Here is a 16,979-nt window from a genome sequence, read left to right on the forward strand (position 1 = left end):
AAAGGAAATAGAGTGTCACATTGACACACAGGGAGAATAAGGCTCCAGGAGATAAGATAAAAATTTACAGAGCAATTTACTGCTATATTAATCGACTTTCAGTGGCCTAGCAGCAAATTAGCAACAAGGAGTCTGTACCAAGCATACTTACTGTGAGTTCTGAATATAGCATGTATCATAGGAAACCTTCAGATCTTTGTGTATTACAGTACTTTGACAAAATCCTAAATCACAGAAGGTCTTCCATTCACTTATGAATTGCACACTAACTAAATTTTACCTTAGCCTGTCTAGTTCACTCACACTACATAACCTAGTCAGGAAATTAAAAGAAGGTCTAAAGACATTTCAGCTAAGATTTAAGTAATTTCTAACAAAGACAGTCAAGGGCATAGAGAAAAAGTATTTAAAGCAAAGAACTTTTTTATTCCTTGCATAGAAAAAAATCAGAGGGCCAGCATCCATTGTTTTATTCAGGGATATTTATCTCACCAACTACCATAAGTCAAGCCCTAAGAGATACAAAGAAAAAGACAGGATCTGGGCCTCAGGGGACTTACCGAATGTGGAGGGTGGAGACTGGCATATAAATTAGTAGAGATAATAAATGTTACAAGTTCTGTAACCAAAGTATGTCGATGGTCAAATAGGGAAATAAAAAGCGAGAGAGTGATCAATTCTACGGGAATAGAGAGTATCATAAATCCTTTAGAGAAAAGGTGACCCTTTAAAAAATAAATGCAGCAAATGAGAAAATTAAAAACTATTACATAGAAACATCATATATATGTAAGACTTCATTACTAAAGTATGACCATCTATTTAGGATGGACTATAGATAAATTTGAAGAAGTTCCTCCTCTAGACTGCTTAACAAGTCACTGAATATAATCTAGTTGTCATGTTAGTTCTCAGTTGCCAAATGTCTAACTTGCAATTGATGCAGTTCATGAGACCAATTAAGAGGCAGGGTTTTTTATTTCCCTACCTACTATTAAGAAAGATCTTTTCAGGACTGGGAAGGTGGCTCAGTGGTAGAGTGCTTGCCTTGCATGCATGAGGCCCTGGGTTCGATTTCTCAGCACCACATAAGCAGAAAAAAAAAGCCAGAAGTGGCACTGTGGCTCAAGTGGTAGAGCGCTAGCCTTGAGCTGCAGAGCTGAGGAACAGTGCCTCGGCCCATGACCGGACCCCAAAAAAGAGAAAGATCTATTCATGGTTTACCTATGTGTGTCATACAGGAAGCAATGTATCACTACTGCCCAGCAGGTCATCTGTCTCTCTGTCCTGAGATATTGGCTGTACTCTTTTGGGGGACAATTTTGCCTTTGAGTCAAGATGATAAGAAAAAAAGTATTGCCTATCTGAGGGGCAATTTGCCTTCTGCCACAAGATGCTTATTGTCAGCTCCTATCCTTCCTAGAGCCCAAGGTGTTTGCAAAGTGACTTCAAAATGGTTCAGATCAAAGGATACAGATACAGAGTGTAGGGTTGGGTAATAACCTTTCTCCTGCTTTTAGTTAACTTAGAGCCCAAGGCACAAGACCAATGGCCTTGAATCCTCTCTTAAGACATAAGAGAACACACAGCTTTTTGCACGACATTGAAACAAGTAAACAAACTGTTGCTGGGCACCAGTGGTTCCCTCTGGTAATCTTAGCTATTCAAGAGATCTCTGTTTTGAGGTTCAAAGTCAGCACATGAAAGGAAGTCTGTGAGATTCTTATCATGAATTAACTACCTAAAAGATGTAAGTAGAGCTGTTTCAAGTGGTAGTGTGCCAGCCTTGAATGAAAATGCTAAGGGACAGTGTCCTGGCTTTGAGTTCAAGCCCCCTTATCAGACCAAAAAACAACACAACAAAACAAAAAAAATCAAAACCACAAAATTTCTTGCCTTCCAAATGGCACATACTGATGTGAATTTCATATTCTAGGGAAAGAGGAGCCTCCATTAGTCATGTTAGATCAGAATTCAATATGAAGATTTAGAGCTGAATTATAATCACAAATACACTTTTATTTGATCTCTGTTTTCTGTGCTTTTCCCTAGTAGCACAAGGGACAAGATCTCCTGTTTGGATTTTCTTAGTCTATGACCTAAAGGCTTTGGTCACTTACTACTTTAGGTTGTCTAGTTTCTTTTCTTTTTTATTTTAGAGACATATCTGACATGAAAGAAACAGAAAAGAAAAAGAAAGAACCTAAAACATTAAGTCTTTAACAGGCCTGTAAAGAGAATTAAAATTCTCCATACTCTCAAATTCATTCCTATTAAAAATGAAAAATAAAATAATTTCTCTAGGTGATTATTACTGAGAAGATGAGCTCCCTGCAGCAGGAGTTTTCTGCCTTTGGCTCAGAAGAAGCAGGGAGATAAATCTATTTCTTCCTCTTGCTTGTATTTTTATAAACTCCAGGAGAGCAGAGAGATTGGCCAGACAGTGGAGACTGGGGTTAGTCTCCCAACACATCACATCTGCAGAGGAATGCAACCCTTACAAAAGCAGCACACAGAATACTGTTCATGTAGCTTCCCAGCTTCAACTCATACATTGTCTCACCACATACAAACCTATTATTTATAGAACTAACTATAGATTATGAAAACATTAGGAAATTCCTGTAAGAAATTTCTCCATTTGTTGTACTTTAGCAATTAAGTTGTTCCCATCTACTGTCTGAAACAAAAGAAACAATAGTTATGCTTTGTCCATCTCCAAAACCTGTGCAGAAACTAGATTCAAGTCCTATAGTTGTTAATTTAGCTTTCTGTTGAAAAAAAAATAGCACATAAAAATGAACACAGAAATGTTGGAAATAAAACTTATAATCTGGAAGCTGACTTTATTACTGTTAAATCGTATGAATAATTTCTAATTGATTTGTATTGGCAGGTTTCTTATATTTCAACACCATGTTCATCTATTTATCACAATATTCCATATGATGTATGGAAGCTAATACATTGCTTCACTAATATTTACAATCTTTCTCTAGTTATGGCTCAGATATATAACATTCTACAGCATAAGCATTTATAATTACACAATTTACATTTTACTCTAATTTTCAATCCTGCCAAGATTATTTAGCATAACTAACTTTTAAACTATGTATTCTTTTCTCTTTTCCATTAGCATATCAATCAAATTTGCATTATTCTGCCTTGCTCATTTTATTAAAATCGAATTCAGGGCACAATTGACTTTTCATTTGTTTAACAAGTGAAGAAATATTTACCTCGACAGCCATTGTATTATAGTGATCCATCTTCATAGTATAATTTGCTAACTGTGAATCAAAAAAAAAAAGATGGCATACAATTCAGTTACACAAAGACAGTGCAGCCTATTTTTACATATCCAAGAAAAGAATCTTTATACATAATACATAATAAGAGTTCTAGGCTTAGAAAAAAATGAAATCAAACTTTGTATTGAAGAGATGGGCCTCCTAATACATAATGCAAGCTTAACCAGAAAAATCTATGGTAGTCAAACTAGGAGCTAATGGAGATATATGATCATAAAATGCTCTCCGCTGAGTTTGATAATCAATGGTGCTCTACTGAGAATAGAATAACAAAGCAGAAATATTCACAAGTGCTGGTGACACGTAGTATTATATGATTTATTCACTGGGGTTCTTTTAGCCCAAACTCACAGAAACATAAAAGGAATTCATATTTCAAGACGTCTGGTTTAATGAAAAATTCAAAGAAATGCTGTCTCCAGTCGAAATCGTTCAAGAATATGGACGCAGTGATGGGGTAAGATTGTGCCTTCCAACCATCTATGCAAAATGCTATGTACTTAGCCGACTCCTGAGCGATCCCTGGGAGCTTTGTTTCATTTAATATTCATTTTACACTATAAAATCATAAATAGAATGATATCAGGTTACAGCATATCCCTAGGCAGAGTAGAGACTTCCTAGAGCCTTCGTTTCTTTCTAGAAAACACACATTTATCTATGAACTATAAATCTGTTCCAGTAAGCAATCATTTAGTGGTGTAGTTTATTTCAATGAAAATATCATTTTAAACTGTTTCCACCTATGCCTCAACCTTTTCATTAAAATTATAGTACAAATAAGCAGTGAAAGCAATGAAATTGTCCACTTTTATTCCATTGAAATTCACTGACTTCAGCCCAGGTTATGAACATTATGGTTCCAGCAAATATTAGAAGAAGAAAAACATGTTTTAACTCTTTATCAAGGAGTTTCCCTCCCTATGACAAACAAGAAGTTATAGAAAAGCTTTCCCTGTTTAGTGTTTGGATTTCCTGGACTGCTCCATAGCAAATTGTCTATGCAGAGGAGCAAGGCTGGATTAATAACAGTCTAAGCAATTGAGAAACAGTTGGCAATATGTTATTTACAAATAAACAATGATGTTACTTTATTTTAAATTCTTTCTTCCTCAGAACAAGCAGAGTATAATTTTAGGTGATTTGAGATATTTACTTTAATACCAGATTTCCTCAAGTCATATTGAAGCTGACATTGATAGTAATGTCTTTATTTTTTTAAAGTATTTTGGAGAGTATATATTCCAAAAGGTTTTGGCTTAGGAAAAGATGTTTATTATCTTTATCTTACCAGTATTTAGTTATAACTAGTTGAGTTTGTGAGCCTTTGAGCCACAGAGTTTCATCTCTGACTTTGTTTTAGACCAGCTGTGTGCCTTTGAAAAAGTTACTAGAAGTTTCTTAGTTTTGACATCCATCTTTTCAAAACTGGGGAATTTCATATTTCACTAAGCTGTTGTGAAGATTAATAATCATAATTAGTATTGTAACTATATATTGAAGTGCTTCCCACATAGCTGAAAGTGATTTTATAAGGGGTGACATTTATCAAGATACACTATATTCATAAACTGCTTTGTTAAATGACAACTCCTTTGTATAACTACATAAAATAATAATAAATTAAAAATATTGTAAAGGTGATGGATGTGCAGAAGGGTTACAGCCATATAAGTCAGGTGGCACCCTGTATCACCCCTCCCTCAGTTTCTCCCAGTTTTTCCCCTCCCTGCACGCCCCCCCCCAAGTTATATAGTTCATTTCATACATAGAAAAAGTTATAATATGTTATCAGTAGTGCAATACACAGTTTGTGGTTTGAATTATATAAATTTAAGTATATATAAAACCCCCAAAAGTATAAAAGGCTAAATTTTATTATGAACTAATTGGTAGGAAAGCTATTGCTTTAGAGTGTAATAATTCTGAAGTCTCACTTTTACAGTGGCTAGGCTTATTTTTGATTTCATACTGACTGTTTGCATTCATCATGTTTTTACCTATCATTTACAACTATTCACAGAACTATCTCAAGTCTTCTTTTACCAGGACTGCTGTACTCATACCTGCTTCACCTTATTTTTAATCATTCTGAACTTCATCTCTAGAATAATTTTATGAAGTATTGTTTTTTTCAAGTTGTTTCTGAGTTTTAAAAAATCATAGGCCTTCAATAATATCCACATCTCTCTCCTTCTCTCTCTCTCTCTCCCGCCCTCCCATCCCCACCCCTCATAATTTACAATGAGGGGAAGATAAATGAGAACCACTCAATTACAAGTCAAGGTAATATTCAAAACTTCCCATAATCAGGTCCCAATCCTTAAAAATAATGTTTATTTTTATTATAAAGATGATGGACACAGGAGTTAAATTTACATAAGTCAGGTAAAGAGTACATTTCTTCAGTGTTTTCCAATTATCTTCAAAAATTTATTTCTCCTCTATTTAATTGAATCAGTGCATATTTTCTCCTGTACTTCCATATTCCTAACTCTTTTTCAAACATTCTTAAGGAAGTCCTTTTCTCCCCTACTCTTAGTACCACCAAGTAAAATAAAAAGTTAGCATTTCCCTATAACAAGTAGGATATTTGACTTAAAAAAACAACAACAAAAGAAACAAGAATAAATTTTTGAATCTCATGTTTTCAACCTGGTTAGAGACTGTCCACTGTGAGTGTAGTCAGTCCTTTCGGAGGCCTCTGGATTCAGTCTACTCTTTTCTCCTTCTTGTCATTCCTGATCCACTCCAATCATATGATATAAAGGTTTTAATCTTTCTATAGTTATTGGATATTATGGTTGGAGACCAGGACAAGATAAGCTTCAAGGAGAAAATAGTCAACTATCTCAAAAGCAGAATGTATAAAGTAACATAAAACAGTGGTACTTCTAAGTTTCTTTTAAGTTTTTTCATCTGGTCCTTGTGAAAACGCATGATTTTGTTTTCTGATTGTTTATCTATTTTAATTTTCTTCCTTCTTCTTTAATCCCACATAATGTATTCCATAAGTGTCAGTTCTTAGCCTTCTGCTTAGGTAGAAAATCCTTTCCATATATACTGGTGATTATATAAACTTTATCACTAGCTCTGGCTCTCAATCTATGGTCCTATCTAATAGATCAGTTTAATACACATTTGTTGAGTGCTAATTATGATCTATCAAACACTGCTGAGAAAGCATCAACACTTTACAAGATTATCACCACAGGGAGGTGTCCTAACATCACTGCAAACTCAATAAATTCCTAAATATCTTTTGGTAAGCCTCCCTGAGCAACCCCATTCAGAATGCTTCTTATTAATACCTTTTCTTTTGTCAGCATGGTAACTATGAATTAGCTTTGCTGAGTAAAAAAAAAAAACAAAAAAAACGGTCCAACTATCAATTGGGTGCCAATGTCTCATGCTGTAACCCTAAATACTCAGGAATCTGAGATCTGAGAATCATGGTCCAAAGCCAACCCAAATAGGAAAGTCCATGGAACTTATCTCCAATTAACTAACAAGAACCCAGAAATAGAGCTATGGCTCAAGTGATAGTGCACTAGCTTTGAGCATAAAAGCCCAGAGATAGTGCCCATGTCCAGAGTTCATAGTAAATTAGTTAATTAATTTGAAAAATGTAACTAACTTTGAAGATTAGAAAACAAAAGTTCCCTTTTTACTGTCATGACATAGAAACTAAGGCTCCCTATTGCTTTTCTCCAGTCCAGAGGTGAGAAGAGCCAGAAACTGAGGAAGAGGTAGAAAACCTAAATGTTCAATTTTGGTGTGACATATATTTCATTAGCTCACAACACTTGGCCAAGCTAAAACCAATAGGCAGGGAATTAATAATCCTTTTATGAGGAGGGGTAGAAGGGTGAGTAATTTTTAACAAAACTATAATCTACTCTGCTACATGGAAGCAGACTTAAAGGACATCCAGAAGATACTTTATATTAAACATGTAATTCTATGTAGACTTTAAAAGACGAGGATCTCAGAAACTTAAGTTACATGTTTTAGTACCTATGAGCCACATCTCTTCCAGTGTAAAGTGAAGAAATATATTTGCATATTTAGAAGACAAAGTATTATTACAAACAGATGAATACAAATGCGCTTTTAACCAAAACATCCCTTTAATAACACTGGATATTGCTTCACCTATGTAATGCTGAACTTGTCAACAATCTTTCCCTAGTCTCCAATAGTTTTGTCATGTAGATTGACATTCTTATAGTGTTTCTTTCTCAATGTGCCATATCTATTCCCAATTTCAAACTTTACTTATACTGTTATCTCCTTGACCTTTACAGAGTACATTAATTCCCCAGATACACATTTATTATCTCACCTTCTTCGGATGTGTGTGTGGGGGGGTATATGTTGTATGGGTGTGGGTATGTGGGTGTGCGTGCATGCACATGCATGCATGTATATGTGTATGTGTATATGTGCATGTGTTTGGTAAGGGGATGATTCTGTTAGATTGACTTTTTAAATTATGTATTTAACAGATAATGTATTCACATTGTTTAAAATTCAAAAGATACAGAAGAGTTTATAATGAAGACTTTCCTTCCCCAACCTATTCCTCAGCTACTTACTTGGTTCTCTTTCCTGGAGGCAGATTAATATCATTAGTATTTTTTTGTGATCTTTCCAGAGATACTTCAAGAGATAAGTAAATGAAACCAGTGGTTCTCAAATCATGCTCTGGTAGCTTAAGTGACAACATAGATCACAGACTCTAGGTATTTCTATTTTATTAGCTTCCAAAATGCCTTCGTTGTATACTGGTTTTATATACTGCTTTTGTATACTGGTTTTTAAATAAGGTGATCATTAAAAGAGGAGTCTGGCATTAAATTTTTATAGTCAGTATTCTATACCCCTCATTCTATAATGAAATCATATACAATATTATTCTATAACCTTCATTCTATAAAGAAACCATATACAATACTACATCATTATTATACATAGGTGTTGGGCTAAAAAGACACAGAATAAAATTTGGTGAATTTAAAATTTGGTGAATTTAAAAATTACTCAATGATTGTATATATGATTGTGTAAGCTAATGAGTGGGACAAGATAATTAATGGTGCTTTTCCTCAACTCATATCCCACTGACCAACTGAAAACAATGGGAGGTCCTTTTGTTACTGGAGTCCTGGCCATAAGATCTAGTGTTCTGTGATAAAACAGTCCCATTAAGAGCAAACAACATAATACATACAGAATTAGAAAAATGAATTGATCTAGTTTTGGCTAAAACTGAGGAGAAAGAAATTCTGTCTGTCTCTCTGGATAACACACAGCAGTGTTAAACTTGTAGAAAAGATTAAAGAAATGCCAGGAACTTTATGTAGATGTAGGTTTCCCTGGGAGCTGGTTTCTTGTGGCTTGGCACTAGAGATCCTGCCCAACTTCACTCCCATTATGAGATTTTCTAGCCTAACCTTAGCTAGCTGCCACCCCTTTAACCTATGTACTTCCTTAGGTTTGCTTTCCTAAACATTGAGTTTTGACAGATTCTGTTGGACAGTGGGGTGGGGGGGTTGATGGTGAGAAAAAGAAATGGTGTGGATATAGAAATGAGCAAAGGAGCAAAGATTCTATGCAACTGGGAAAGAACATTTTGAAATAAGGTAATACAGCATTTTAGCTATAGTGTTCCTAGAAATAAGTTAGGGGACTGCTATTATTGGATTCTAATCACTTTATACTAACTCTGATTAAAAACAAAATAAATTAATTAAAAATAAAATAAATAAATTCTCATTTCCTTTGTGTGGCCCAGAAGTAAGAAGGTCACCAAAGAACAAACTGGGGAAAAAAATAAAACCTATAGTCTTAAATAGCATACATATTTAAAATTAAAGCTATATGCAATCAAGAATCTCTTAATATATTGGTAACACAAGCATTTGTATATCTCAAAGAAGGAAAATCTCCAATAATGTTTAAGATAGAATACTCAATAAGTGCTCAACAGATAAAAATTTTGGAATCAGATCAAGCTGGGTTTAAACTGGGTTTAAACTTATCATTAAGACTGTGTCCTTGTGGAAGTAACGAGAGCCCAAGTCTTCATCATAAAATAGCAATGATGTCATAGGCTTGGCTGAAGGCTACTTAGTTTAGGTATGTAAAAAGCTTAGTGCAAAAGTTCACTCACACTAGGCAAATAGTAAATAAGAGCTCTTTTAGTTTTACTCGAAGAAAATTTATTAAGATCCATATGATTATGTTTCATACCTATGGCAAGTACTGATATAAATAAAACAGATCTCTTTGAAAGTTATTTAAACCTTAACAGATTTAAATCTGAGGAAAACCACCATAGTTTGACTTCTTTCAAATGACTAAATGGTATTTCAGCCAGGCCCTGGTGGCTTACACATGTAATCCTAGCTACTCAGGAGGATGAGATATGAGGATCATGGTTCAAAGCCAGCTCAGGCAGGAAAAATCCATGAGATCCTTATCTCCATTTAGCCACCAGAAAACCATAAGTGGTGCTGTGGCTCAAGTGGTAGAGCACTAGCCTTGGGCTGAAGAGCTCAAGGACAGAGCCCAGGCCCATAGTTCAAGCTCCATGACCCACAAAAAAAAAAAGATATTTAGATCTTAATTAGGAGGGTTATTTGATGATCATCCTAAATGAATCCTTTTGACTTAATACATTTGAGATGCCAAGTCACAAAACAAAATTTCATAGATAAGTTATTGCTTACATACAGTTTAAAAATATAATTTCAACAGTTCCAGTATTATTAGAATAGTCATTGAAATATGTATGTATATACATATATGTATACTTCAATTAAATCTCATAATCGCATGATGAATGGGTTGAATATACCCAATTTTCTGTCTATGCTATTGACAAACATCAATAATCACCACTTACTCCATATAAAATATATTGCCTCCTTGATAATTCTGTTTTAGTAATTTGATTGTCTTGAAAAGCTCCTATTGGCAAGATCTAGGAGTGTGAGCATGAAACCAATTAGTGATAATAACTGATTAAAACCCATTGAATAAAATAGGAATCCATGAGTACAGTTTAAATAAATGAATAAATAAGAGTACAATAAAGATTCTATAGTAGAATGCTGATGAGGAAATGTAAGAAACTGTGGAATTAGAAAGTAACTGATAAATATAATAACAATTGACTATGATAAGTATCATCAATGAATGCTATGTTTAGTATGCAAAAGTATAATGAATAAGACATATTCACAATCTTTAAATTCTTCCTTCAAGGCAGGAAAACAAAAATTTATGGTAAGAAAGCTGAGAAACATCACATTAAACCATCAAAGTTAACATCAACAATCAAGTAAAAGAAAGTAAAGAACAAGAAAGTAAAGCTGAGAAGCCACCTGGAAAATAAGTGGAACATTGCTCATCAGAAACAATGGGGACCAACAAGAACCAGGATACAAGGACACGTGCACCTCCCATGTTCATTGCTGCACTCTTCACAATGGCCAAGATATGGAAACAAACCCAGATGCGCCACTGCAGATGAATGGATCCAAAAATTCGGGTACCCATATACAATGGATTATTACACAGCCATTAGAAAGGACAAAATAATGGAATTCACAGGGGAATGGATGGAACTAGAACAATTCATGTTGAGTTAGGTAAGCCAAAACCAGAGAGACAGATGGCACATCGCCTTGATATATAGATGTTAAATTCAAAATGAAAGGAGATATGACAAAGTAAACAGAATTCAAGAAACAAAGGACCTTTACTTGTATCATTTCTAGATGACTCCATGTTCTTGACCTTATATATGGTATATACATGTGCACATCTGAGGGAAGCTAGAAGGAGGGCACAGAATCAGAGGGAAGCACAACAGAGGGGCCAATCAGCTGCAATGGACATTGATGAAAGTGAGCTAAGCAACTCAAGGGCAGTGATGGGAGGGAGGAATGAGAGAGAAAGCGGGAACAGCCTACACTAAGCAACAGGAAAGACATTGACATATCACCTGATTTGGAAGAAATAGCTATAATGTCAAATTTTGTAGTTTTATATACCATGATAATGATAGTGAGCCTCATGAGTTAAGATGTGACTTTAACTAAGATCACTAACTAAGATCACTTTAACTAAGATCACTATCCCAAAATACTGTGAAATTTGTAAAATTTATGTAATCACTTAATCTCAAAATTATAAAAATAATGGGGACAGGAGGCTGGGATGTAACTTTGGTAGAATACTTTCCTAGCTTGCACAGATGTTTGGTTTGATCCTCAGAATCATACTGTAAAAGTTATTTGATTCGCTAATTAATTAATTGATTATTCTAAAAATAGGAGCATGAAAAGCAAGGGCAGACTGAAAAATTAACTATTGTTGATTAAAAGTAACTAGAGACTGTGAAATGTGAAGTTCTTTTGGATCATGGAAAACATTTTTGGCAGAAATAGTATTAGGAAAGTGAATGAAAATATGAAGATTATAGATTATAAAATAGCCTGGGCCAGATGCTCATAGCTTTGTAATCCTAGCTACTCGAAGGTGGTGGAGATCTGAAGGATCAGAGGTTCAAGGTCAACCAGCACAGAAAAGTTTACTAGACTCCATTCTCCAAAATAACAATCAAAGAATCTGAGCTGGAGTTGTTTCATCTGTAGATCACTAGGCTACCAAACAAGCTGAGCAAGTGGGAGGCCCTGAGATTAAGTCTCAATAACACACACACACACACACACACACACACACACACACACACACACACACACACACACACACACACACACACACACACACACACACACACAACCTGGGTTTTTCCCTTTAGCTCCCCGAGGCTAGCACACTACACTTAAGCCACAGCTCTAATTCAAGCTTTGTGGTGATTAATGGGAGATAGGAGTCTCACAGATCTTCCTGCCCAGGCTGGTTTCCAACCACAATTCTCAGATCTCAGTCTAGTATTACACATGTGAGAACACCTAGCATAGCCAAGTTCTTGATTTTTAGGATTAGTTATGTATTATATTTATATATATTATAAATGTATTATATTTACACTGGTTCTGCAACCTTGTGCCAAATTATGAAAAACAATGTATAGAGAGATAAAAGAAAAGACAAAACAATAGAAAAAGTCTTCATGTAACTGAGTGATAACTATATGACTGTCGTTTGTACTATTTCTATAACTATTCTATAAGCCTAAAATTTCTTCAAGATATGAAAATTACCTTTTCAATATCCTAAAATGCTGGCAGAATTACAGTGAATTTAAAAACCACACTAGAAAGAAAAATGGGAAAATATGGTATCAATAGACAATTGACAAAAGACAAAAGCACTGATATTTGATCATATATTTCCATTTTAAAGAACAAAATGGGCTCAAATATGAAATAAAATTCTTTACTAAAAAAAGTGTAATTAAGTTCAGCTGGGATATCGAGTAGCTTCTGTGGCTAAAGAAATTATTTGTCTCATTCAACCTCAAATAAATTATAAGAGTTGTTTATATGTATATCAGATGTGTATTACTAAAATGCCAGGGCATTCAACTTGAGAAAATAACAGTAGAAAATCACAAGCCAGGATAGATAAAATTCCTAAAGTAACTATGTACTGGTAACTATATTTCTCCATTTTTCCTTCCTAAAATGTTAAGCAAAAACAGAAATAGAGATGTTTGATTTGTGAGTTCAAAATGCTGTGTTTTACATGATGCTTTTCACCAAAATCGGGTCAGTAAAGCTAACAAAAGGATATGCAACACTAAAGACTAATTAGGTTCAATATTTATTTTCTACCTGATAAAGGAGTATCAGTGACACAGTAAGTATATTGTAGAATTTGTGCTTGTTCTGTGAGTCATTGATGGGTTAACTGAATTTCTACCATGTGCCAGTCATCAATGTACTAAAATACCATCCTAACATAATGGTTCCTGTCCTTTCAGGAATTAAGTATAAGATGTTGGCAGTTATCAGACAATGTGCACATTGTGTATAGAAAGTTTAGCAATTTTAGATTTCTGTGTATATGAAATATAGCATAGGGTATTCATAACAAGTGTATGAGAGTTTTCTAACTTGCTACAAACATCCTGTAATAGTTAACTTTTAATGAGCCTCATGAAATACAAATTGAATAATTTATACAAAATGCTTGTTAGATAGGTTAATAAAAAGACTAGTATAGGTGGTAGATGCCATATGATCTTTTGTTGCTTTCTAGTAATATTGATTTCAAATACATCAGTGGTATATTCATAAATATGTGTAATTTTCTATAAAAATCCACTTTGAAATTTTATTTTTTAGTTCTAAGACTTGGACTCAAACTCGATACCTGATGCTTTTGTTCATTTGACTGCACTTTAGCAACTAAGCTGTCTCCAAAACCTTGCATTATGACTAACTTAAATTTTATTTATTTCTATAATACAAAATTTAGTAAGAAGTCCTTGAGAGAGTAGAAAGGAAGGTTTATTGTTGCTCTATCAATTTTAGCATCCTTATATTATTGACTTTTTTAGGTCAATGCATTACTCCAAAATGTTGGTGATGCAAAAATGAACATAGTACCTATTCACAAAACCTTCACCATCTAGTATATATTGTAAGTGCATACAAATGCATGTTACATGTAAAACCAAATAAATCTACCAGATAGTTTGGGTACAGAAAAGTTAGCTATCCACAGTAAATCAGGAAAGGCTTCTCAGAAGAGACTCCTTGCCAATAATCTACTCCAACTTTGTCCTTGTGTTAGTCATCTCTGAGACCAAATACCAAATAAAGTCAACTTAATAGTGGAAAGATTTATTGTGGCTCACAATCCCATAGGTTACAAAATACATGGTCAATTTAATGCATTATTTCTAGGCCCATGGTGAGGGGTTGGGGAAAGTGGAGGAACATAGTTGATAGCCAGGAAACAGAGAAGACTGGAGTAAAATTCAGCCTTCAACAGCATGCTCCAGCTAGGGTCCATTTCCTAAGACTTCCAGAAACTCCCAAAGTATTGCCTCTTTCTGAGATGTCAATGTGTGAGCTTTTGTGTAACAATTTATATCCAAATCATAACAGTTAAGTAAATATTTATCATGTTGAACTTCTCTAAATTCTATGTAAATGCAACTTAAATAAATTACCATATGTTAAATAACTCCAATGCTAGCAAATGTATATAAATTTTATATTTACCTCGACAAGAACTTGAAATTGTTTTCTGCCTAAGTAACCTCTCCACCACTTTTGAATAATCGTTGCTATTCTGTGTAAATACCTGGGATAAGAAATGTTTGTTAGCATAATTTCATTGACACACAATGTCTCTTAATTATTTGCTTAAATATACTCTTTCTTGTCATTGAAGAGACCAAATTCAAAGCCAAGTTTCATGTACTTTTAAGAGATTATGAGTTATTCTGAGACAGAACAATTAATTTCTAGAACAATGAAAAATCACAGATAAGAACTCATTGTTTCTTTGGGGTTGTAATTCAATGCTAGCTCATTCCAAATACTTTTCATTATTTATTAAACTACACAGAGATCATGGTGACTTTTTGAGAAATAAGCCAAGGTTTATGGATTTAAATCATGATAAATTCTTTTTTTTTTAAATTTAATTTAATTTTATTTGTGAACATACTGTACAGAGGAGTTACAGTTACATGGGCAGGATAATGCGTACATTTCTTACCAAGCATTGCAGCCTCCTCCTTTGTTTACCCTTCACATCCCTTCCCAGCCTCCCCCCTCCCCCCCAATCCCAATCCTTCTCCTCCCCCCCCCCCCCACACCAATGTTGTAAAGCTTGTTTTGGACATGACAACTTGTACTTCTCATTGTTGCAACAGGTCCACCTGTATCCTTAAACAACTGGTTTTTCCCCATCTCCTCCACAAGTTATACTGACATCAAATATAGTGAAACCAGGGGTTATACTGTGGGGGAGGGACATACAAAGCAACAAAGAGATAATCTTATAAATGTGTTAGAAACACATGCATGAAAGAAAAAAAACATTAAAATACACATCTAAGGGTTCATTTTCCTGACATCACATTATCTGACCTTTTCCGCTTGACTCATACATATACTAGATATTACAAATAAGGGAAACCATGGGACCTACGTTTCTTTGGGCCTGGCTTACTTCACTTAATATAATTTTTTCCAAGTTTTTCCATTTCCTAACAAATGGGGCAATGTCATTCTTTCTGATGGAGGCATAGAATTCCATTGTGTATATATACCATATTTTCTTGATCCATTCATCTACTGAGGGGCATCTGGGTTGGTTCCATATCTTAGCTATGGTAAATAATGCTGCAATAAACATAGTTGTGCTGGTAGCTTTAGTGTGGTCTTGTTTGTAAACATTTGGGTAAATGCCCAAAAGTGGGATTGCTGGGTCATTGGGGAGCTCTATGTGGAGTCTTTTGAGGAACCTCCATACTGCTTTCCAAAGTGGTTGAACAAGTTTACATTCCCACCAACAATGAAGTAAGGTTCCTTTCTGTCCACATCCCCTCCAGCATCTGTTGTTGTTAGAGTTCTTGATTTTTGCTGTTCTAACTGGAGGGAGGTGATATCTCAATGTTGTTTTGATTTGCATTTCTTTTATGGCTAGGGATGTTGAACATTTCTTCATGTGTCTATTGGCCATCCTTCTTTCTCCTTCAGAGAAGTTTCTCTTTAAGTCTTTCGCCCACTTATTTATTGGGCAGTTGTTTCTTTGAGGATTTGTTGTTGGGGGGTTTAATTTTTTGAGTTCCAAGTATATTTTAGATATGAGACCCTTGTCCGTTGTATGGCTAGTAAAGATCTTCTCCCAATCCGTGGGCTTTCTATTGATCTTGCTAGCTATGTCATTTGCCCTGCAGAAGCTCTGCAACTTTATGCAATCCCATTTGTCCAACCTTTCTTTGATTTGTTGTGTTTCTGGGTCTCTATTCAGAAAATTTCGGCCTAAGCCAAGGAGACCTAGGGTTTCTCCTATTCCATCCTGTAATGTTTTCAGAGTGTCTGCTTTGAGTTCAAGGTCTTTGATCAATTTGGAGTTGATTCTGGTGCAGGGTGATATATAAGGACCTAGCTTAAGTTTTCTACATGTAGTTAACCAATTTTGCCAGCACCATTTACTGAAGAGGTTGTCTTTCTTCCATTCTATTGTTTTAGCTCCCTTATCGAAGATTAGATGGCTATAGGTCTGTAGGTTCATTTCTGGGTTTTCAATTCTATTCCATTGGTCCTGAGGTCTGTTCTTATGCCAATACCAAGCTGTTTTGATTACTATGGCTTTATAGTAGAGTTTGAAGTTTGGTATTGATATTCCTCCAGCAGTGTTCTTTCCATTCATGAGCGTTTTTGCTATTCGGGGTCTTTTATTATTCCATATGAATTTTTGGATTGCCTCTTCTATTTCCTTGAAGAATGAGGTTGGAATTTGGATAGGTATTGCGTTGAATTTGTAGATAGCCTTGGGAAGTATTGCCATTTTCACGATGTTAATCTTTCCAATCCAGGAGCATGGGAGGTTTTGCCATTTTTTAAGTTCTGTGTTGATTTCCTTTTTCAAGATTTTAAAGTTTTCATCATAGAGGTCCTTCACTTCTTTAGTTAAGTTAATTCCTAGGTATTTTATTTTTTG

At 34.8% G+C, this 16,979-nt stretch overlaps 1 protein-coding gene across 1 annotated transcript in view; it reads right to left on the reverse strand.

The window, feature by feature from the left end:
• Spata17 (spermatogenesis associated 17) overlaps positions 1-16,979 on the reverse strand; it is a 143,903-nt gene that overhangs the window by 111,271 nt on the left and 15,653 nt on the right. The window contains exons 3-4 of the mRNA XM_042682093.1: positions 14,525-14,606; positions 3,243-3,293 (exon numbers count right to left, since the gene is read on the reverse strand). Of these exons, the coding sequence (XP_042538027.1) occupies positions 3,243-3,293; positions 14,525-14,606 (133 nt within the window). The remainder of the gene's footprint in view (positions 1-3,242; positions 3,294-14,524; positions 14,607-16,979) is intronic.

The sequence above is a fragment of the Dipodomys spectabilis genome, unplaced genomic scaffold (assembly GCF_019054845.1).
Source record: "Dipodomys spectabilis isolate Male_0828 unplaced genomic scaffold, ASM1905484v1 ptg000069l, whole genome shotgun sequence".
NCBI classification, from domain to species: Eukaryota; Metazoa; Chordata; class Mammalia; order Rodentia; family Heteromyidae; genus Dipodomys; species Dipodomys spectabilis.